General features: G+C 45.2%; 6 protein-coding genes across 7 annotated transcripts in view; 4 read left to right on the top strand and 2 right to left on the bottom strand.

Moving 5' to 3' along the window:
• LOC120678442 (multiple myeloma tumor-associated protein 2 homolog) overlaps positions 1–700 on the top strand; it is a 30,569-nt gene extending 29,869 nt beyond the window's left edge. Inside the window, exon 5 of the mRNA XM_039959630.1 lies at positions 607–700. The gene's annotated coding sequence lies outside the window, so the exon portion shown is untranslated. The remainder of the gene's footprint in view (positions 1–606) is intronic.
• A 923-nt stretch (positions 701–1,623) lies between these two features.
• Positions 1,624–5,699, top strand: LOC120678441 (vesicle-associated membrane protein 727-like). The gene is made up of 6 exons (XM_039959628.1): positions 1,624–1,793; positions 1,945–2,186; positions 2,298–2,499; positions 2,592–2,712; positions 5,093–5,155; positions 5,245–5,699. The coding sequence occupies exons 2-6, from the start codon at positions 1,991–1,993 to the stop codon at positions 5,386–5,388; spliced, it is 726 nt and encodes a 241-aa protein (XP_039815562.1). The 5' UTR covers positions 1,624–1,793; positions 1,945–1,990; the 3' UTR covers positions 5,389–5,699.
• Positions 5,700–8,773: 3,074 nt separating this feature from the next.
• LOC120678438 (kinesin-like protein KIN-5C) lies at positions 8,774–15,367 on the top strand. Its single transcript, XM_039959624.1, has 22 exons — positions 8,774–8,936; positions 9,064–9,193; positions 9,666–9,824; positions 9,938–10,287; positions 10,368–10,506; positions 10,612–10,709; positions 10,814–10,970; positions 11,753–11,822; positions 11,901–11,977; positions 12,074–12,208; positions 12,286–12,397; positions 12,487–12,573; positions 12,655–12,830; positions 12,932–13,093; positions 13,179–13,286; positions 13,389–13,547; positions 13,622–13,705; positions 13,805–14,010; positions 14,105–14,206; positions 14,469–14,578; positions 14,674–14,825; positions 14,911–15,367. Exons 1-22 carry the CDS (start codon positions 8,878–8,880, stop codon positions 15,100–15,102), a joined length of 3,024 nt encoding a protein of 1,007 aa, XP_039815558.1. The 5' UTR covers positions 8,774–8,877; the 3' UTR covers positions 15,103–15,367.
• LOC120678444 lies at positions 15,321–16,166 on the bottom strand. Its single transcript, XM_039959631.1, has one exon. The coding sequence runs from the start codon at positions 16,127–16,129 to the stop codon at positions 15,449–15,451; it is 681 nt and encodes a 226-aa protein (XP_039815565.1). The 5' UTR covers positions 16,130–16,166; the 3' UTR covers positions 15,321–15,448.
• A 161-nt stretch (positions 16,167–16,327) lies between these two features.
• Positions 16,328–19,348, bottom strand: LOC120678439. The gene is made up of 12 exons (XM_039959625.1): positions 18,981–19,348; positions 18,840–18,904; positions 18,645–18,723; positions 18,463–18,481; positions 18,247–18,366; positions 17,830–17,899; positions 17,698–17,741; positions 17,382–17,423; positions 17,232–17,291; positions 17,053–17,120; positions 16,741–16,798; positions 16,328–16,648 (listed from the first exon to the last, which is right to left on the bottom strand). Exons 1-12 carry the CDS (start codon positions 19,280–19,282, stop codon positions 16,547–16,549), a joined length of 1,029 nt encoding a protein of 342 aa, XP_039815559.1. The 5' UTR covers positions 19,283–19,348; the 3' UTR covers positions 16,328–16,546.
• Positions 19,349–19,796: 448 nt separating this feature from the next.
• On the top strand, positions 19,797–22,244 carry LOC120678440 (calcium-binding protein CBP-like). Of its 2 annotated transcripts, XM_039959626.1 has the most exons (5): positions 19,820–20,349; positions 21,068–21,114; positions 21,532–21,707; positions 21,797–21,815; positions 21,915–22,244. In XM_039959626.1, exons 1-5 carry the CDS (start codon positions 19,950–19,952, stop codon positions 22,017–22,019), a joined length of 747 nt encoding a protein of 248 aa, XP_039815560.1. In that variant the 5' UTR covers positions 19,820–19,949; the 3' UTR covers positions 22,020–22,244. The 2 variants fall into 2 exon arrangements, with proteins under 2 accessions (XP_039815561.1, XP_039815560.1); XM_039959627.1 differs by lacking the exon at positions 21,797–21,815 and having other exon boundaries at positions 19,797–20,349.

The following is a 22,244-nucleotide window of genomic DNA, read 5'->3' as shown; positions in this document are numbered from 1 at the left end:
GCCCCACCAGAGGCAGTGTCCGCGGCGGCCAAGATTGTAAGTTCCCTCCCCCCACCCTTCCTCGTCCCGTCCGTGTCTCGATTCGACCTTGCTCGCTGCACGGAAAAGGAAATCCGCCGCGCGATTTGCTGCTAGGGTTTCGATGTGCGCGGCCCCATTCTTCTAGGCTTATACAAGTAAGCATCCAGTTTTGAGAGTAACCATTCCTCTTGTGAAATGAAGTATCATGTTCAAATAATTATTGGTGAACATTTTACAAATCTAGCAAACTTGTCACCTTGACTACAGGGCTCCTCGCGACGAGGGAGAATCTAGTTCTTTTAAGCTTGATCCTCCTGAAACTGAAATGCCACCTGAGCAAGGTGACCCTCCACCAGCAGCCAAGCAGGAAGATTCGGAGGACGATTGAAAGGGGAAGAGGCGGCGGGAGCGTGAGGAGAGGAGAGGGGAGAAGGAGCGAAAACAAGAAAAGCATGACGGAAAGGAAAGAAAGCGAGACAAGCACGAGAGGAGGCACGACTCAGAGGACAGATCTAAGCGCCACCGCAAAGACAAGCAGAGGAGGCGGCATGACTATGATTATGAGTATGACTATATCTTACTGTGGTATTTCACACCAAGGATCTGCTTTTGCTTGATGTAGTGTAAAATCAATGGATATGCCTATGCCTTTTGAATTACATTGTCCTTATTCTCTCCACAATTGATCTGTTAAGAGTAGAATGGCCTTTTATACTCCAGTCTAAGGTTTGTCATGTGCATTGCGCTTGGGCCTTCACCTGCACACTAAACATGCTTCAGCATTCAGGATAGAGATGTTCTTTCGAGGCTAGTTCATCTCCATACCTGGGGCAAGTATGAAATCGTAACCACGTCAAAACATCTACCAACCGACCCATTTTGATCCAACATGGAAGTTCATAATTTGGATGCATGGTTGGTTGGATGGTTGAGCAGACACTGAAACCGTGCCTACTGAATTTGAGTAACGGTTTTCTTATACTGTAATAGTTCCCAAACAATTTTGCATAGTATCCGTCACATCGAATCTTCAGACACATACATGGAGCATTAAATGCAGTTGAAAAAATAACTAATTACACAGCCTAACTGATTAGTACGAGTTGAATCTTTTAAGCCTAATATCGAAATGTGCTACAGTACCAAAACTTAAATTTTTTCACCGACTAAACACACCCTAAGATCTTTATGTATGACTAAAGATTGGGGGTGTTTTGAAGACATCTGTGTGAATCACGGTCCTTGTAGTAGAAGTAGTACAACAGGGATAGAGAGATATCATAAAACTGAAATGGTTAAATTGAATTTAAATTATAAAAGAAGTGCAAATATCAGTATTTTTCTATCCTTGTCGTATTGACGTAAGTGTATATCATGCACGGTGCCTAGCGTCAAAGAAGGGAATATACATGGAAGCTGCTCTTGGATTTTGAGAACACACGAGTTGAAAATCGCATAAAAGTTAATTTTTTTAGCAAATCGCAGAAAAGTTAATTTAAGAAGTGGTTATAAGCGAGCGAGTGAAACTCGCATTCACGGTCACTGGACCCACCTGCAGTGGGTCAACCTTGTACACAGAGAGGGGCAAATACGTAAATTCGGAAAAGGAGGTTAACTCACGACGAAGGCAGTTGCAAAACTTGGATTATTAATCCCCACCACGGCCCCAACCCACCACCAGGTTTTCCACCGAATCCTTGCCTCTTCTCGGAACTCACCACCGCGGGAAGGAAGGAGGAGGGAGACGAAGCAGAAGCAGAAGCTTCTCGCAGGTTCGCCCACTTCCGCACACCCTTCCCGTCATGTCCCAGATTGACCTCGCCCACAGCCTGAGATCCGATCGAATTGCTTTCTACCTGTTTAATTTAATTCCGCACCCCCGGGTGAATCGCGTGCTGATTCGGTGCCGTCGTCGATTGCTAGGGCGTTCCCGTTCGGCGGCGTCCGTGGCGGGGCGACTCCGGGCGCCATGAGCAGCAGCAAGCAGGCGCTGATTTACAGCTTCGTGGCCAAGGGCTCCGTCGTGCTGGCGGAGCACACCGCCTTCTCCGGTAACTTCAGCACCGTCGCCGTCCAGTGCCTCCAGAAGCTGCCCCCCAACAGCACCAGATCCACCTACTCCTGCGACGGCCACACCTTCAACTTCCTCGTCGACCGCGGCTTCGGTACCGTGCTTTTTTTTTGTCCCTCCTTCAATCGCTGCGCCCTCTGCGCTGTGGTATTGAACCGCGAGTTGACTTAGCCACCATTGCCCGCATGTTGTCTGTTTGATGTAGTGTTCCTAGTGGTCGCGGATGAGGCGGCCGGGAGGAGCGTGCCCTTCGTCTTCCTAGAGAAGGTTAGGGAAGGCTTCATGCAGCGTTATGGGTCCAGCATCGACGAGGAGGGGCAGCACCCGCTCGCTGATGATGCGGACGAGGACGACTTTCTTTTCGAAGACCGCTTCAGCATTGCCTACAACCTTGACCGTGAATTCGGGTACGAAATCATCTTTCCTGCCAAGTCAGACTTTTGAACTCTGCCCCATGGAAGAGGAGTATGTAATTAGTTCTTGTGTTTCGTCGTTGTAGCCCGACGTTGAAGGATCATATGCAGTATTGTGTTAACCACCCAGAGGAAATTAACAAGCTCTCCAAGGTGAAAGCCCACCTGTCGGAGGTCAAAGGGATCATGATGGATAATATTGAGAAGGTATGTGCTTGGCTTCATATTTACAATCTGGAGAGATATCATGTCGCATGCATTTCACTGTTGACAAGCAAATTTTGCACAAATGAAGCTCTGGACTCTGCTTTCCTATACGCCCATACTTTCTTTGTTCTGTTCAGATGACATATTTGGAGATAGTACCATGGTTTGTTTAGCACAATTAACTTCCTTTGTGTTTGAGCAACCAGTCACAATTGTGTGGCGATCACATATACTGATATTACCTACACCTTTGTAGAAAACTAGAAACAATATCCTTTTCAAGTTCCCTGATTGATGAACATGTGGTAGTGTCACTGGGAACAACTTTAACAGGTGTCACTAGGTACAATTTGAACAGGCAATGGCTGAATCTTGTCTTGTCCTTCTATTCGAGACTTGGACGTACCACTATTGTTGTTGACAAATTATTAGTGGTGAGCAGTTCATTGTTCTATCTAGAAATTATTTTTAGAAGGTATGTCCTTGGCTTAATATTCACCATCCAGATGGGTATCATGGGCATGCATTTCACTGCTGAATGGCAAATATTTTGCGCAAATGAAGCTCTGAACACTGCTGTACTATACGCTTATAATTTATGGGTTCTGTTCAAAAGGCATATCAGGAGACAATATCATGTAGTTTTGAGCACAATTCATTTCATTTTGTGTTTGATCAACCAGTCGTTTTATGAAAACCTTCTGAATAGCTAGGGGATCACATATACCTGTAGCTTGGTAGAAACAATGTGTTTTTTTTGAAGTTTTTGTAGGATAGATTTCTGTGTGCTAAATCTGACCTTCCCGTACATAGTAAGTACTAAAGAAGAAGTTCATGAACATTGGGCGGATATACTTGGTACGTTTTATAAACAAGTAATGGAACATCTGGTTGTCACTAGGTACAGTTTGAACAAGTAACGGTAGGATCTTTTTAGACCAGGACATGTCATTGTCGTTGTTGTCGACAAATGATTAGTACTGACCAGTTCATTGTTCTGCAACAACAACAACATAGCCTTTTTTCCCAAGCAAGTTGGGGTAGGCTAGAGATGAAACCCGAAAGAAATAAGTTCAAGGTTCAGGCACATTGATAGCTAGTCTCCAAGTGCTCCTATCCAAAGCTATCTCTTTAGAGATATTCCAATCTTTAAGGTCTCTCTTAACCGACTCATCCCACGTCAGTTTAGGTCTACCTTTACCCCTCTTTACATTATCGACCCGCTCAAGAACCCCATTACACACCAGCGCCTCAGGAGGCCTTCGTTGGACATGTCCAAACCATCTCAGCCGATGCTGGGTAAGTTTCTCCTCAATTGGTGCCACTCCGACCCTATCCCGAATAACTTCGTTCCGGACTCTATCCCTCCATGTGTGCCCGCAAAACCACCGCAACATCCGCATCCCTGCTACACTCAGTTGCTGGACATGTCGCCTTTTTGTAGGCCAACATTCAGCACCGTATAGCATCGCCGGACGAATTGCTGTCCTATAGAATTTGCCTTTTAGCTTTTGTGGCACCCTCTTGTCACAAAGGATGCCAGAAGCTTGCCGCCATTTCAATCAGCCAGCTGAAATTCTATGCCTAACATCTTCATCAATGTCGCCATCCTTTTGTAGCACCGATCCTAAATACCGAAAAGTATCCTTCTGGACCACCACTTGTCCATCTAGACTAACGTCTCCCCCCTCATGCCTAGTCGCGCTGAAATCGCACATCATGTACTCGGTCTTGGTCCTACTAAGTCTGAACCCTTTCGACTCTAACGTGCGTCTCCACAGCTCTAACTTCCTATTAACCCCCGCCCTACTCTCGTCAACTAGCACCACATCATCAGCAAAGAGCATACACCAAGGGATCTCACCTTGTATATCCCTTGTGACCAGTTCATTGTTCTATCTAGAAATTTTTTTTGGAAGGTTTCCTACTTTTCTTTTTGCTCTGTCCTACTTTTATAAGGCGCACACGCATATCAAGATTCATTTTTTTTTTATAATGCAAACTTTATATCATTCAATTCATAACCAAATATACTTTACCATGATTATAAGTTTATAACCATAAGTGATATATATGATAAATGAATGGTCAAAGTGTTATTTGGAAGACCGTGCCATGTTATACTATGCCTTATAAAAGTGGAAGGAGGGAGTATCACATAAGCCTTCAACCTGCCAGTATGGCGAGTTTTTTGGGACATAGCTGTAGACTGTAGGGGTTGAGCAATCCATCTCTAGTGCTCATTGTAATTTGCATTCTGCATGAGATGAAGTACTGCAATTAATATTCACAGCTCCATATATTTAAACTTAACCAGAAGTTCTAACTTTAATGTTGGGCCATATACATGAGTCTCTGACTGTGCTGCACTTCTGAACAGATATTGGACCGTGGTGAGAAGATTGAGCTTTTGGTGGGCAAGACCGAGACCTTACAATCACAGGTATTTACTCAATGTTTGATGCGCGTATTTTGTGCGGAAATATGTGGGGTCGACTTTGACTGAGAACTGTTTTGTTAAACTTGCTACAGGCTGACACCTTCCACAGGCATGGCAGAGAGCTGAGGCGAAAGATGTGGTTTCAGAACCTAAGGTTTAAGCTGATGGTTGGTGGAGGCATTGCGGCTCTGATTCTCATCCTTTGGCTGATGGTCTGCAGGGGATTCAAATGTTAGATCGCTCAGAGTTGTGGCTCGCCCTCTCTTTTTTGAAGTGTTTGTTGCGTTGTTGACCGTTTCACATGCACAGAATGGTCACCGAATGGTGTTTCAGTCATGTTGTGGGTATCGGTATCGTGTAGCAGATGTTAATTCCGTGCGGTCCTTGCCGTGTTTCATATGATAATAGTAGGCAGCTGGAGTACCTGTGATAGATAACTTTGTGGGAGAAGGGGATAATGACGCTATGACCTTTATTATCTGTACATTACAAAATGCAAGCTCTTATTATTGGGAATCGGGACCTTCTTTACTGGTGCCAATAATCACTATAAATGAGTAAGCTCGAAGCTGTGTTTCCCTGCATCGATTCACTTGCGCACCTGCATGGGCTAGTAATGCCTGGACCACAGCGATTGCATGTTCGATTTTGCGAATTACGATGATATCTATTATGAGATACTTGATGAAGTTGATGTCTATAAACCTGGATCGACTGAAATTCCCAGAAGATAATTGAGCGATTGAACAGTTTTCTACCGTGTCCCAGCCCAAAATCGGAAGCTGACACAGTAAAAGAACAACCTTCAACCCTCTTTCAGAACCTTTAAAGTACACTACGAAGTGTAGACTGGAAGGAACTAGTGGACTTTTTTTTTGAAGAGCAGAAACTAGTGGACTAGTCGGACGATTTCCCCTGGAACAAAAAGGATCTCGCGGCGCGCAAGTTGGCCACTTCCAGTTCCAAGTTGGGCCAGAAGTGGGTTTGTCATTTAAATACCTTGTAAAATAACGTGAAATAAAAGCGGGTGTTTGGTATAGTGGTATGATTCTCGCTTTGGGTGCGAGAGGTCGTGAGTTTGATTCTCGCAACACCCCGTGTATTTGAATTTTTGTTCATTTTTTTGAAAGGCTTATTCAATGTTTTCTTGAGACCTACTATGCTTTTACAGAGCCTATGGGGATTGTGTGATTTAACTTTTTATCTACTTGAGCACATGATCAGGTTGGATGAATGTAATATGTAATTGAGATCACATACGCTTCGGTGCCCGTTGATCCAGACCCTTGACCCATTTCAAATCATGGAGCTAGTTGTATTTTTAAGTCATGTGATGTTTCTTTTAAAACTAGCTGCCATCGCACGCGTAACATCACGTGACAGGTGTTATTGGGCTAATTAAAAATCATCTATACAAAGCTACCGTCAGCTCCAAGGAGATCCCAAAGTACTGTTGGCCCCTCCTATTGGTAACGGAACACGCGCAGGATTTCTAAGTAAAAAAACAAAACCACATGTACAAAAGTGTTATATTTACCATGTTTAGTTAATGTCATCTTGAAGAAAATTTAGTGGGCAACCGGGCAATAGACATTTCGGTATCTGATATGTCAATTTAGGTCCTCATAGGCCTGATCATTCATCGGGTCGGGTCGGGTCGGGTTCGGGTCGGATCACTTCGGGTTTCGGGTCAAAAAATATTGGTCTGCGCCCGACCCGTGACATGGTCGGTCGGGTCGGGTTCGGGTTGGGTCGGGTTGGCCCGCATTTTTGTGTGTAATTCTTGGGTTCTATCGGGTTTTTTGAGTTTCGGGTCAAAAATTTCGGCCCGTCACCTGATCAGATTGGGTCGGGTCGGGTTTATCGGGTCGGGTGGCCCATGATCAGGTCTAGGTCCTCAAAACACTCTTGCTTCTTTGGTTCAAAGTCGACCAAAGCCCAGGGCAATAATGTGAAGCTGCAGCTACAAGTGACGAGTCACCAACAGAGAATGGAATCATTTTCTTTGTTTGTTCTCCCTCCCTCTCTGAGGACCAAGAGAGAGCAAAGGCATTTGCACCTGCCCGATAAGTATGGTAAATTGACCCATAAGTTGTGTGTAAACGAGGAGCACCATATATCATCTAACATACTACTAATTTCGACCGAAGAAAAAACGGTTTGAGGATTCAAAATGGACCAACTCAAAAATTCAAAGGCCAAATCGAGCCTTGGGCCTTGGTGACTCCTTTAGGGACGAATTTGCTCAAATTTTAGGCATTTATTTTTGCAGGACAAGGAAAAACATCGGAGTGTTTTATTTCTTCTTATTTTCTTTTAAACCAAAGCAACAAAGCACGGTCAGGGCCAGCCATTCACACCCTGCACCGTTCAAAAAAAACATTCACACACTGCCGCTAGAGCCGAGAGAGAGACGAAGCGCACGTTTTTTTTATTTTTATATTTTTCAAAATCGTTTTTACAGAAATATATTTTCGGTTTCACAATTTACAAGTTTATACCCTTGCCGCCCCCTGCCGGGCGGTAGGAGTCTATATGTAATTAAAATTTGTGTTTTATCGCATGGAGGCCCTATCGCCCGGCAGGGGGCGGCAGACTCCCCCAATATAAAAGCCGAGGTCCCCCCACCTGCATTTGCAGCAAACAACATCCATAGAGGAAAAAATGAGAGACGTGGGGTGAGAGAGGGAGTTGCAACAGCGAAGCCCTGCCGGATTCCGCACTTATGATCTGCAGGTAAGTTACGTATGAATTCATTAATATTGTAAAGCAATTTAATTTAATTAATGCTACAGTATTAAAATTTTAGTTCAGTATTAAAATATAAGTTTATTACAGACTTGTTCCTAAATGAATTATAAATTAAAATAGAATTAAGTTTTGGATAGTGAAATATAGTATTAAACTTATTTCTAAATATTGCAGCATAAGGCAATTGCTGCCTCTAATTTTGGAGGATTTTCATGGACCAAAGAAAAATCTAATATAATACTTGAGATCATGACACATCTTGTAATCAGTAAGAAGTTGGATGTATTAGCGGATGTTACGATAGAGATGGTGTTGTCAAAATTAGTTCAGTTTAAAGATTTCACATTGTTTCGAGGTATTACAATGCAAGATGTAAAGGAACACCTGCGGTTCGGATCCAAAATCCGGCAGGGCTTCGATGTTGCAACTCCCTCCCTCACCCCACGTCTCTACTTTTTCCCTCTATGGATGTTGTTTGCTGCAAATGCAGGTGGGGGACCTTGGCTTTTATATTGGGGGAGGGAGCCTGCCGCCCCCCTGCCGGGTGGTAGGCCCCCTGCCGACCCCCTGCCGGGCGGCCCGACAGGGGGCGGCAGGGCGGACGGGCCCCCTGCCGGGCGGTAGGGGTATAAACATGTAAATTATGAAACCGAGAATATATTTCTGTAAAAAACGATTTTGAAAAATATAAAAATAAAAAACGGGACGAAGCGCCACCACAAACTAGGCCTGTTGGGCCGAGCGAGCCCAGTTCACACGGACCACCTCGAGCGTCGCGACCCCGTTTGGATCCAACGGCTGTGACGGCGGGGCGCGGCCGCATAAATCCCACGCGGCTGCCGCAACGCCCCCAAAATTCGAATTCTCCGTCTCCCCCGCCCCATCCCCCGCTCCTCCCCACCTCGCCGTACAAATTTTGAAATCTCCTCTCCTCCGACTCCGAGCCACCGCCCCCCTTCGCCGCCGCGTTCGCCATGTCGTCGCGGCAGGACAAGGAGAAGGCGGTGAACGTGCAGGTCCTCCTCCGCTGCAGGTACACGCCGTTCCCCTCTCCCTCTCTCTCTCTCTCTCTCTCGGTCCCTCTCTATCGGTGCGCGGGTGAAGCGTCAGGCCGCCCTGCCTCAGATCCGCAGCACTAACCGCACGAGTTCTCGCCGCAGGCCCTTCAGCGACGACGAGCTCAGGAGCAACGCGCCGCAGGTCGTCACCTGCAACGACTACCAGCGGGAGGTCGCTGTCACGCAGACCATCGCCGGCAAGCAGTTCGACCGGGTCTTCACCTTCGACAAGGTCTGATGCTCTCTCCCCCCATTTTCCGTCCCCCATTCCCCGAGATCTGGCAGTTTCAATGGCTGGATTTGTTACCCTCACCCCTTTGTTGGCTTGCACTTGGTTTTCCGGCGGTGATCCTGTGGGTACTGTTGTTTCAGTGTGAGTGATTCAAAATTTGAGTGGCTGTTGCGCTGGTTGAGAGGTCACTAGGGGACATTTTGATATCAAGGGTAACTTAACAATCAAAGCTGTTGCTTGCATCCGAACAAGCTCAGTCTGCAGTGGAATTGCCTAGCCTGTGAATTCGAACAGTTATACTTCACTATAGACATCTGGAGCACTAATGATGTACTCTTATTTAATTCGCCTAGTCTCAGAGGTCAATGCTACAAGCTAGTGCTGGTGCAAACGGCCACAGACTTTATTTTGTTCCAGCTCTGGTTGCCAGGTGCAGCGTTCTAACATGCAGTGCCCTCACTTTGTTTTCCAGGTTTTTGGACCGGCAGCAAAGCAGCAGGACTTGTATGACCAGGCGATTATTCCTATTGTTAATGAGGTCTTGGAGGGGTTCAACTGTACCATATTTGCCTATGGCCAGACAGGCACAGGAAAGACATATACCATGGAAGGCGAGTGCAGGAGAGCAAAGGCAAGTCTACACTGCTGATGCTGTATTTCATAGCTGTATGTTTCTAGGTTGTTGGCTTCTTGTGTTTAGGAGAGCCAAGGCAATAATGACTTCTTGTGTTGGAATGCTTGCAGAGCGGGCCAAAGGGCCAGTTACCTGCTGATGCTGGAGTCATACCTAGGGCAGTGAAGCAGATCTTTGATACCCTGGAGAGGCAGAATACTGAATACAGTGTTAAAGTCACGTTCCTGGAGCTGTACAATGAAGAAATCACAGATCTTCTTGCACCGGAGGAGATATCTAAGGTTGCTCTCGAAGATAGACAGAAGAAAACCTTACCTCTTATGGAGGACGGGAAGGGTGGGGTGCTCGTTAGAGGTCTTGAGGAAGAAATTGTTACAAATGCAAGTGAAATATTTTCTCTGTTGGAAAGGGGGTCTGCAAAGCGCCGCACTGCAGAGACTCTTTTGAATAAACAATCTAGGTTAATCTCACTTGCTGTCTTCTTTTCAACTGTACTGATAAGGCAAACTTAAGTGCTCATCACCACCCCTAACATTTCAGTCGGTCACACTCCCTTTTCTCTATCACTATTCACATAAAAGAGGCAACCCCTGAAGGAGAAGAACTGATAAAATGTGGGAAGTTAAATCTTGTTGACTTGGCTGGTTCTGAGAACATCTCACGTTCTGGAGCTAGGGAGGTACTGTTACTGTATTATATGACTACCCTGAATGCTTCTGTTTCATACCGTCATTTATGAGTATCAATTAGCATTCTAAAGTGCGAAACTCCCTCTTGATTATAGGGCCGTGCAAGGGAGGCCGGTGAAATTAATAAAAGCTTGCTTACTTTGGGGCGTGTGATCACGGCGCTGGTAGAACACCTAGGGCATGTTCCTTACAGGTAAGAAGAATAAGTTAATCATGTTATTTTGTTTAAAGCAGTTGATTATTTTGTCTAAAGTAGTTGATCTTTGTTAGCTTGTCTGAAAATTCTCTTGTCTTCAGGGATAGTAAACTCACAAGATTGCTTCGTGATTCACTCGGAGGAAGAACAAAGACTTGCATTATTGCAACTGTTTCACCCTCCGTGCATTGCCTTGAAGAAACTTTGAGTACATTGGACTATGCACACCGAGCAAAGAGCATCAAGAACAGGCCTGAGGTGATTTGCTCCACTTTCTCAGATTTACTGGTGTTCACTATTTCTGTTATATTTTTGTTTACAATGTAAATCTTTTTATCCTTATATTCTGCTAGAGAAATTTTCAACATGTTCTTCTTGAAGCCATGGCTGATAAGGCAAATGGTAGACCAAACTTGTAGTTGTAGACATAATTAGATGGAAGTTTTGTGTTGTTATACATATAGAATGGACTTTACTATGTGAATTTAAGGATTAGTATTGTCCAGAATAACAGAAACACCTAACTTCAGTTGCACTATTTTATTCGCTTATCCAGCCACCCACTTAGCCCCTCTCTTAGTAGTTATATGCTGTAGCAACTATTTTCGTTTGTATACATGTTATAGGTGATCTTCTCAAGTGAAAATCGTGGCATAGGCTTGTGCTGATGAATATTTGGCATGAACTATAGCTGTTGCAGTCTTGACCAGGCAGGCAATTTGTCTGCTTGCGTAGCTTAAAGAAAATGTGCTCCTCTCTAATATTTGTTCTTGTTCAGTTGTTCCTAACCTGGATCTATCTATTTGTTTCTGCATTATTGCCATCTCATTTGATACTAGCATCGCAAACTGATTTACTGGTGGCGTGTGTTATAAAAGAATGAATTTCTCAACATGGTATCTAATGGAAGTAGTTTAGATATTTGTCAGTTATTTCTGAAGGATCCAAAGCCCGAAAACTCTCTTTTGGACAAGTTCAATGCTGCTGGTTAATACCTGTTGACACCTGGAATTTATTTCTTATATACTTCTATGTTGCAGGTCAATCAGAAAATGATGAAATCAACATTAATTAAAGATCTTTATGGTGAAATTGACCGACTTAAAGCAGGTCAGTAGTGAATGCACAATCATTTCATCTCATTAGGATGGCGAAATGATATCCTCATAAAACTTGTCTACTTCCCAGAGGTATATGCTGCTCGAGAAAAAGTTGGAGTGTACATCCCCAAAGATAGATATCAGCAGGAGGAAAATGAACGAAAGGTAGTGTTCGACTTATCATGATTTTTCAAATATATCTGAAGGCGAAACACCATCCTTGAAATGACTTGGTTCTTTCTAATTTTTTTCCTTATCAAGGCAATGGCTGATCAGATCGAACAAATGAATGTTTCTTTGGAAGCAAACCAGAAGCTAATAAGCGATTTGCAACAGAAGTACGATTCTGAGCTTCAGCATTCTGCTGATTTGAGCAAAAAGCTTGAAATGACAGAGGTGAGCTGTATTTTTCTTACTCTGGTTACTTTGGGGTTACTTAAACTTTATTGCTTATAGCTCTGTACTATGGTTAGAAATGTCTGGACCACACAAGCAACCTACTCTCTACGACAAAAGAAGATCTGAAACAGGCACAATATAATCTTAGGGAGAAGGACTTCATAATTTCAGAGCAGAAAAAAGCAGGTATCATTTTATATCTCATTATCCATTCCAGACATCCATTTAGTTTGAGTTATAGGTTTGAACAGTGATCTAACTCGTTCTTGTGACAGAAAATGCCTTAACACATCAGGCTTGTGTTCTGCGATCAGACCTGGAAAAATCTGGTCGTGATAATGCTTCACTCTATTCGAAAATCGGTAAGCGTTTAGGACCGTCTCTTTACTGTCTTTCTTAACATTTTCATTTGTACTAACATGATGTTGATTATGATGAAATAGCTAGGGAAGACAAGCTAAGTGCCACAAATAGGTCAGTTGTGAATACATTCCAAACTGACCTTGCTTCGAAGTTGGATGTTCTATCCAGTACACTTAATGCATCCATAGACCAACAAAATAAGCACCTAAAGTCTGTGGAACATTTGTGTCAATCATGTGTTGATTCCCATGACAAGGTACATATTATTGGTACATTAATTGGCATGCCTAATTCTTGGCCGAATTACCTCAATGAATCCATATTGTATATTAACTATGTTTCTTTGAACATTTGAAGGCCACTTCTGAGCTGAAAAAGAAAATTTTGGCTTCAAAATCATTATACATGTCCCATATGGAAGCCTTCCAAAATGTTGTACTGCTACATAAAGCAAGTGCAAATGCCACACTCGAGGACATATCATCACTGTCTGCTGCAAGCTGCTGCAGTCTTGACCAGGCAAGTAATTTGGTTGCTTGTTTGGTTTAAACAAAATGTACTGCCCTTGTTCTATCTATTCTCATGGCAATATCCTTGTTCACAGCTAATAGCTTGTGTGGAGGGAGAGGCACATAATATATTTAGTGACATCCAGAACTTGTTGACTACCCACCGAAGTGAGCTTACACACTTCACTCAAGAATTAAGGGAGGTCAGTTATAATCTCTGTTGGTTTCACATTTCACTGCAGATATTTGAACATTTTAACAATGACCACAAGTCTTACTTGGAGTTTGCTCCTGCTGTTTTGTAGAGTTTCCTAATTAGCTTGGATAGAACAAAAGAGATGTCTACCTTTATTATTGGGCTATTTGACAAATATGTTGAGGAAACATCAAAGTTGCATAGCCACTCAAACAACACACATGAAGCACAAATGAAAAGCATTGAAGATTTTCAGATTGCTTATGAGGTGAGACATCTATACTTGTTTTCACTCACTGCCAAAATTCGGTTGGTTTATATCTAATACCATCGTGGTTGCAGGAACAATCAAAATCAGAGGAACAGAAGCTTCTGGCGGACATAAGCAGTTTAGTGTCTAAACACATTACTAGACAAAGAGAGCTGGTGTGTGCATGCTTATGATTTTATTATTGCATTCATTTTGCTAATATCTCGCAGGTCGAGTTTTTGTTATAATAGGAACTTGGTGTTGTTTTCCTTCAGGTTGGTGTTAGGTTGAATTCTCTTGGTGATGCTGCTCGTGGAAACAAGGCATTTTTAGATGAACACACATCAGCCATGGAGTGTGTCACTAAAGACGCCAAAAGGAAGTGGGAGATATTTGCAGAGCAGGCGGAGAATGACTGCAAAACTGGGTCCAGCTCTTCTGCAGCTAAGCATTGTCGAATGGAAACCATGCTACAGGAATGGTATGTCTGAACGGTTACATGGAACTTTTTGTTCTTTCGCTTATATCTAAAAATTGGATTATCAGAACAATCATTTGTACTTTGATGTACCCAGTGCATGCACTGTTGACTCTGCTGTTCAGCAATGGAAGAAGTCACATGCAGCTGTTAACGATCTCAGCAAAAAACACGTCATTGAAGTTGAAGCTCTTGTCAGGCAAGCAGATTATTCCTCTTTACCTTCAGTTCTTAATATGACAAGCCAAGATTCATTTAGCATTTGTTGAGAATCACTACTTTCTTCACGGTTTGCATGTCAACATATAATCTTGGAACATAAGAATGACATTCTCAACAAAATAACTCGTATGGTAGCAGATAAGCAGGCAAGGGGCAGTACAGCAGTAACTGAACATCACCTCTATTTTCAAAACTATTTACTGGCCTTAAATATACTTTTGTTGTTGTTGATTTTTCAGATCGGCAGTTGAGAATAATGGGCAACATGAAGTGGAGATCGCATCGTCTCGGGCTGTGGCTGAAGAACATGCAGCTAATAGCAGCAAGGACATAACCCAGGACATTGACGGTACTATTCTTCTTATCACTCAATCTGATCATCTTACACGGATTTATAGCGTTCCCTATCTGATCTGGAAGTCTTAACACGTTGATATACTTCAGATCTACTGGAAGAGTCGCGAAAATCAAGTTCAAGAGTAATGTCAACGATAGAGGCTCACTTTGCAGAGCTGCAGCAGCTGCAAGAGAACCACTCGAGCCAGGCTGCGGGCGTCAACGAGCATGCGGACAAGGCTTTCCAAAGCAGCTACAAGGTGGGACTGAGATGGGTGGAATCACTCCTTGCAATGAGTTTCTGTTGCATTGACAATTGACATCTCTCAAATGCTGCGGTTGCAGGACTACGAGCCGACTGGTGAAACTCCGGTGAGGTCTGAGCCGAACGTACCAAGCAAAGGCACGATAGAGTCGCTGCGGGCGATGCCCATGGAGACCCTGGTGAACGAGTTCCGCGAGAATCACCCGTACGAATCGAGCAAGGAGCCCAAGCCGTCGCTCATCCCTCGCTCGCCCCTCGCGACACTCAACTGAGACGACGGAAGCCCTGTGTGCAGTGTACTCTAATTTATTGGCCATCAATTTGCCGGTTTTGATGTCCTAGTTGTGCTAGGTTAACTGTGGGGTGTGAGCTGCCTTAGCTTTTCCCCCGGTGCATTTCCTGTTTCCTCATTTCATCATCTGTAGCACTGTGTTCATGTGTTGTGTGATACTGTTGATGTTGATAACAATCAGAAATTCACCCAAATGTCTTTGAATCGCAAGGGAATCTGAATGTTCCATTGCATTGTGCAAATAATTGCTGAAGTTCTTGAGCATTGCACGAATAAGCGGTAGGGTTTTCTACAGATGATTTGGGCAGAGTCTAGGCAAGTAAAATTCAGGCGAGTTGGAGCTGCATCTCCGAGCTGTTCTCCTGCTCCACCACCTCCAGGAAGACGGGGTCGACGGTGATGTGGCTGTCGATGCGGACGGAGAAGGGCCGGGACCAGAGGAGCACGGCCGCCTCGCCGGCGATCTCGACGGTGGCCTCCAGCTCCATGTGGCGGCGCGCGACGTCGGCGATGATGGAGCCCGCGCGGTGCGCGAGCTCGACGCCGTCGAGGCGCGCCGGGAGGTGGAGCAGGCGGCAGGAGGTGGCGGGCTGCCCGCCGGCGTCGAGGCGCGCCGTGCCGAGGTGCGCGCCGCCGTAGAGGATGGACACGGTGGAGGGCCCGTAGCGCACGGGCACGACGTTGGGGTTGGTGGCGTGCACCGTGAGGGTGAGGCCGATGTCCAGCGCCGCCGGCGGACGGAAGTGGAAGGTGGACAGGCTGATGGAGATGAGCTCGAAGCGGGGGTCCCGCGGCCGGCACAGCACCAGCGCCGTGGCGGCGGCAGTCGTCGCCGCGCCGGCGAGCGCCGAGCCCCAGCTCCACCGCCGCCTCGACGGCGGGGACGACGCGCTGCCCATGGCCGCCCCTGGGAGAACTGTGGTGAGGGGTGATCTGGTTCGTAGACCGAATCGGGTTGCCGGCGTCCTGGGTTTCTTCTCCGTAGTGTGTTGGCGAGGCTTGGTCATTGGTGACGGCGACCTGATCCAGACTGGATGGTTCGATTTGCCTCTCTCCGAATCCAAGGGTTGATCAATCACTGACAAAAACAAGCATCCAAATAAAGGAACAGCTCATTTCGCCTCTAGTACATACACGACAACTCTACAAGCAGCAGCAGCAGCAGCAGCAGCACATATACATCACTGTGTTTTTCGAAAGCAACATCACTCGCTATATTTTCCTTTCTTTTATTGACAGGAAGAACATATAATTTCCAATATCACTTCAGAGTTCAAACTCTGCATACATAAAATCGCCTGTGCATCATACATAATTTGAGGCTCACTATTTCTTTCCTAATTCTTTTTCGTAAAGAATAAGATTTAGACGACCTACACAAGATTACATATATATGAGCACTTGAGATATGGCAGGTACTAGCACTATGAGCTTGGGTAAAGGGCATATGTTGCCTTCAGGTAGTTTATGATTTCAGCGCTCTCGAACATCTTGACTCCGGTGTTTGGATCTTCAATGTAAGGCGCCTGCCAAGACAGTAATACAAACATATATCACCCAATAGGCATCCAAATCAAGAATGTTCCGCGTTTGAGGGATCAACTGCAAGGACGCAAACCTGGAAAGTTCCCATTTTCTTGAAAAATTCCTGGCGCTTGGGGCTGCCACGCGCGCAGCTGCAGGAATGATTTTGAGTTACTAACACTCTTGTAGAGAACATATATCAAATGACGAACTATGTAAGGCTAGTAAGATGCAGTTTGTCACCCTTATGTTAGCACATGTGCGAATCATGTATTGAGCAGGATTAACATTTTAGTTACAATACGAGAAGCATGAAGATCCGTTATAGAAACATTTCAGCCTGTTATGATGGCAGCATAATCAACAAATTTTTTATGGACATGTGGTTTTTGAGCATTTTCAGTACCTGTGTAGCAAATGTGGCAACTCCAACTCAACGAGGGTCTCTCGTACTAATCTGCAGAAGGGTGATCCCTGAGAAAATAGATGGTCAGCCATTCAGACTCCAGAACTGGCACTATAGCTGCAATATGTAGCAACGATGACCTGAACACTATGAATAAGCAGGTGTGTTAGGATTCAGACCTCATATGCCCATATCTCTATCGGCTGGGGTGGAACTTTTGAAGCAGTATATGAATTTCCCTGTATAAGCAATAACAGGTCAGCCCTTGGTTCAAGCAAAACATTCAGGGGGCAACATGTAACGAGCCTGGTTATATATTCACAACATACCTTTCCAATACGACCAAGTGTAGCAAGCCCTGCCGTGATTGCCTACAAACAATGAGTAAAAAGCTCTAAAAACTGAACAACTGAATAGCTGATCACTGGTAGGTAATAAACCACTTGAATCGTCGGATTGGGAAAAAAACTGAAGCATATAGAGAGATAAAAAAAATAAATGTGCCATATATTCCTGGAGAATTGGACGTTCAATTAAATCATGTCATTTGTTCTTGGGTAATTGCCTAATTGGAAATATACTTGTGGATCAATGGGTGTACTGAGCTAAAACATATCATATGCTTCTGGACATTCAGTTACTTACTGTCAACAGACCAAGCGACAGCATGATTGGAATGGTTCCATCACCTGAAAAACAAGCACAAGTGAAAGGAGGCTAATGGGAACAACCCTGCAAGGCAAAGGTAAACGGAACGGAAATACGTCCAATACACACCATATGTGTCAGCCAGGTATTTTATGATGTCATCTGATTCATACATGGCGACCCCTGTGTTTGGATCCACCTGCAATATATTATATTTAACTATAAGCACTGAAATGATTTTTCACAACATAACTTTTTTTTTATTCATAGGAAAAATGTCAGAAGAACATCCTGTTTCCCTCAACTGAATGACACACTTCATAGTAGTAGCACACACACTACATCAGTCTGACAAAAACTCATCTTGCTGTTGATTCAAAAGTCTATACACAATGGTAATACTATGAACATATTTATTTATGAAATATAATTCATATACAATATTTCCGTATTTGAAAGATGCAGAAAGGGAGCATAGCAATTGAATATGACCTAAAGTGCTAACACACGACGGATATCACAAGTTATCTAGGATGGCGGGCATACCATGTAAGGAAATTGTTTCTTTCCACCCATTTCAAGGACTTTAGGACGGAATGTTGGGCCTTTTTGAGGACACGGGTAAAACAATACATCTAGGTCCAACACGGACACCATCTCCCTGACCTGGAAATTTTTTCATGGCGAATATAAGTAACAAAATTGTTCATGTACATGAAGAATGACAGGTGCAAGGCGCAGATTGAGACTGGAAATATTCACCTTTCGACAAAACGGACAACTGCAAGTTCAGAAGAATACACCAACAATTGAAGAAAAGCAACGGGTCAATACGGGCACTCAGTCAAAATAAAATGTTATAGCAAAACAATTAGACACAGAGGGGAGGTAGAAGGATATAAACATATTCCTTTGTAAACGGTCAACAGAAAGGAAGGCCGTACCCTTCGAATTCATAAATCTCAATAGGCTTTTCTGGCCGTTTGCACTGTCCTATCTTTGATTCCTCCTTCACCTTCCAAGCTACAAGAAGAAACACGTGTGTGCAGTTGCGCAGCATTTGAATGGCTTCCAAAAACGAAAGGAAAGGAATTGTGTCGTTTCCAAAAACGAAAGGAATTTGAATAAATTGAATTCACCTCCGAATTCGAGAGCGTACTGGTCTGATGGTATCTCTGACGGAGAAACAAGTGACGGCGAGTACCTGCACATTATATAGAATAATTGATGATTGTATGCTGGTTACACATTATATAGAAAAGGTATGGTATGGTGCGCACCCCAGGACGAAGACGCCGGTGCCGAGGCGGAGGGGGATGGCGAGCGAGGCGCCGAGGACGCTGCCCTGCTGCCCCTCCTTGACCGCGAACCTCTTGGGCTCGGGCGCCTCGAACCCCTGCGGCGGCTTGAACTCCGGCGGCGGGTCGGGCGCTGAGGTGGAGGCGGCGGCGGCGGTGTCCGGCTGGGCCCTGACGGCGACGAGGGGGGCGGCCCTGGCGCGCGCGGCGTAACCCGGGACGGCGGCGCGGCGCGGGAGGAGGGGCGGCGCGGGAGGAGCGGCAGCCGGAGCCATGCACTGCATTGGGGCGCGACGGCGACTGGTGGGGAGGCGTGCTGATTTTTTGGTGGCGCCAAGCGGAGCGGACAGCCGAGCAGGAAGCGATTAGTGGAGCGAGCTGCCTAGCTGGAGTGGAGTGGAGTGGAGTGGGTGGGGTCCCTTGGTCCACTCGTTCCCCTGCGACCTACACCGTGGAGATGAGATCGGACGGCATCAGGGGATGCCCGGTCGGCGAATGGCTCGCCGACATGTGGATGTGGTGGGCGGCGACGGCGATGGACGGTTGGCCGGCGGCGGCCGCGCGACCGGGAACGCAATCAGAAAGGGAAAGCCTTCTCCTCTACTTGCTCCACCATCCACAGGAAAGGAGGTGGAGGTTCCTTAGCCAGGTCGCTCACGCACCTCCTAATCCGGTAAGAGAAGAGAAGAAGCTTCTGACTTGGGCTCGTCTCCCTGACGCGTCGCGTGCGTGCATCATCTGATCAACACGCGCAAACAAACTTCCTTTAGTTCCTTTCAAAAGAAAAAAAAAACACGCGCAAACAGACCGTACGCATCTCAAATTCTCAGCAAATAAATACTCTGCTCCTGTTCCATCCCTCTTGTTCTGCATTCGCACCCATCGCCTCACCACCCACCGCTTCACCAACACAAGAAGGAAGCCGCTTCTTCTGGAGTTGCTCCTCCTCCCATGGCCGACTACAACCGCTACGGCCACAGCTACGCCGGCGGGTACAGCAGCCACGCGCCGCCGCCGACGGCGCCGCCCGCGCCCGCGCCCACCACCTCCGCGCCGCCGCCCCCCTCATACGGCTACGGCGGTTACCCGTCAGCCTACCCGCCGCCGCCCCCTCAGACGGCGGGGGGATTCGGTTTCGGCTACGGCTCCGTCCCCGTCGCCTTCCCACCGGGGACGCACCCGGACATCGAGCGTGCCTTCCGCGCCGCCGACCGGGACTGCAGCGGCGCCATCGACGAGCACGAGCTGCAGGGCGCGCTCTCCACCGCCTACCACCGCTTCAGCATCCGCACCGTCCGCCTGCTCATGTTCCTCTTTAACGACCCGGCCTCCTCCTCCCCGTCACGGATGGGTATGTCTATGCTATGACCCCATCCCTCAGTTCTTCTCCATTCCTTTCCTTCCATGCTCCTGATAGGATTAGGAATACCAAAAAAATACTTTTCAGATTGCCACCCATCGTAACAAAAGATGGTGATGTAGTCTGAAAGTGGTTCCTTTTTCTTCTGATTTTGTTAACGGGAACTTTTCATTTTCATTCCAATTAACCAGAGACAGAAGCCAAATATTTGGCTATCAAGCCCATCTTACGAATTGGAATACTTTCAGCAGTCAACCCTGCTAACTCTTTGGCCTCCTCATTACAGTTTATCCTGATTATTTGGTGTTTAGCTGTTTCTAGTGAAATCTACACTAGCTATCTATTATGCCTGGAGTTGCTTTACTCCCATTGCCATCAAGAAATGCTTCAAATTTGTTAGATTTCGATTAGTTCCTTTCGCTGGGCAACTTGAATTTGGATACAAGATTAAGCTTAGTATGCGCTTAAACCTGAAATGGTACAACACTAGCTTCCTGTATTTCTGCTTCTTCAGATGATATGAATGCTCAGGCATGCCAAGAAAAATAAAATAGCACGCCATTGTAGCTTACTTTACTGTTCATTCCTATTTTAGGGGACTTGTTCTTTCTTATTACTATCGTTATGCACCGGCTAGCAACTTAGCATTCACCTATTCTTTTGAAATCGCATATACAAGCACTGATTTCATGCTGCTTTCATCTTGCAGGGCCAGCACAATTTGTATCCCTCTGGAATTGCCTTGGGCAATGGCGGGTGAGTAATTGCAGAATTTTGAACTTCAATTTACAAACACAATGCCCAGCTGCTAGAGGTCTCATTGTGGTGTACTCCACTTTTTTATGCTTACATTGTTTTTAGATCTACATCGCTTAGAATAACAAATGGTTTATACATAAAGTAGCACATATCGTCAACTTGTCTTTCGTTATTGAGGAATCTTATGCATAATCAAACAGAGCTGGCTGGTTATTAAGAAAAGAACAGTCTGAGTGGAGACCATGTTTCTGTAACTCAAACAGCTGGTGCTCCAATCATGTGTGGTGATGAAAGAAGTCAGAAAGCAAAAAATTGTATCAGCATCATGATCTATTTCTACTGCACCATCATCTAGCTGTTTTGATCCAAACCTAGTGGATCTACTTATCATTTTTTTTTCATGCCACCATCTAGGGTATTTTTGATAGATACGATAGGGATCGGAGTGGAAAAATTGACTCCCGTGAGTTGACGGAAGCTCTTCGCAGCCTTGGATATGCCGTTCCACCTTCTGTTATAGAGCTTCTTATAGCGAACTACAACAATGGTGTGCCTCGCAATGGTGCACTAGACTTTGACAACTTTGTGGAGTAAGTAATTGTTGTGAAAAAAATCTTTCTATTACTTATCCTCGTCTGAGCATGTGTGACCTGACCCTTATATCTTTCTGCTTTTGTAGATGTGGTATGATTGTCAAGGTGTGTTAGTTTTCTTTCTTGCATGCTACAGCCTACGGAGTGAAACAAGGATCTCTACTCATAATTTCTGATACATATTTTTTTGATGCTCTCTTTCAGGGTTTAACCGAGAAATTCAAGGAGAAGGATACCCGATACACCGGCTCAGCAACTCTTACATACGATGGATTCTTGTCAATGGTCATCCCATTCATAGTCCCGTAGATTCTTTGGTTCCTTTTGATCCTTAGACCAATCACTGCTGTACATTTGTACTTCTAGTCATCATGGTTCTCCCCTAGTTTGTGCATATGGAAATTTTTGTGACTAGTGAGTGGTTGTCATGTGCCCCCTTTGCCTTGCAAATTGACTTGGTAATGTATCGTATCTTGTTGGTTTTGTACGTTAAGAGGGAGGGTTTCAGTTTCATGGAATTTACATCTTTCAAAA

Source organism: Panicum virgatum, chromosome 6N, assembly GCF_016808335.1.
Source record: "Panicum virgatum strain AP13 chromosome 6N, P.virgatum_v5, whole genome shotgun sequence".
In the NCBI taxonomy this organism is placed as follows: Eukaryota; Viridiplantae; Streptophyta; class Magnoliopsida; order Poales; family Poaceae; genus Panicum; species Panicum virgatum.
Note: the sequence above shows the minus strand (reverse complement) of the source record. Positions and strands in the feature narration are given on the sequence as shown.

Bases quoted from the DNA above. Each gene is read 5' to 3' on its own strand.
- LOC120678441 (XM_039959628.1), top strand. From the start codon at position 1,991: ATGAGCAGCAGCAAGCAGGCGCTGATTTACAGCTTCGTGGCCAAGGGC. The intron at 2,187-2,297 runs GTACCGTGCTTT...TGTTTGATGTAG, and splicing joins CCTCGTCGACCGCGGCTTCG to TGTTCCTAGTGGTCGCGGAT. The intron at 2,500-2,591 runs GTACGAAATCAT...TCGTCGTTGTAG, and splicing joins AACCTTGACCGTGAATTCGG to CCCGACGTTGAAGGATCATA.
- LOC120678438 (XM_039959624.1), top strand. From the start codon at position 8,878: ATGTCGTCGCGGCAGGACAAGGAGAAGGCGGTGAACGTGCAGGTCCTC. The intron at 8,937-9,063 runs GTACACGCCGTT...TTCTCGCCGCAG, and splicing joins CAGGTCCTCCTCCGCTGCAG to GCCCTTCAGCGACGACGAGC. The intron at 9,194-9,665 runs GTCTGATGCTCT...TTTGTTTTCCAG, and splicing joins GGGTCTTCACCTTCGACAAG to GTTTTTGGACCGGCAGCAAA.
- LOC120678444 (XM_039959631.1), bottom strand. From the start codon at position 16,129: ATGACCAAGCCTCGCCAACACACTACGGAGAAGAAACCCAGGACGCCG.
- LOC120678440 (XM_039959626.1), top strand. From the start codon at position 19,950: ATGGCCGACTACAACCGCTACGGCCACAGCTACGCCGGCGGGTACAGC. The intron at 20,350-21,067 runs GTATGTCTATGC...TTCATCTTGCAG, and splicing joins CTCCTCCCCGTCACGGATGG to GGCCAGCACAATTTGTATCC. The intron at 21,115-21,531 runs GTGAGTAATTGC...GCCACCATCTAG, and splicing joins ATTGCCTTGGGCAATGGCGG to GGTATTTTTGATAGATACGA.
- LOC120678439 (XM_039959625.1), bottom strand. From the start codon at position 19,282: ATGCAGTGCATGGCTCCGGCTGCCGCTCCTCCCGCGCCGCCCCTCCTC. The intron at 17,900-18,246 runs GTATGCCCGCCA...AATATATTGCAG, and splicing joins AGAAACAATTTCCTTACATG to GTGGATCCAAACACAGGGGT. The intron at 17,121-17,231 runs GTCTGAATCCTA...CTATTTTCTCAG, and splicing joins TAGAGATATGGGCATATGAG to GGATCACCCTTCTGCAGATT.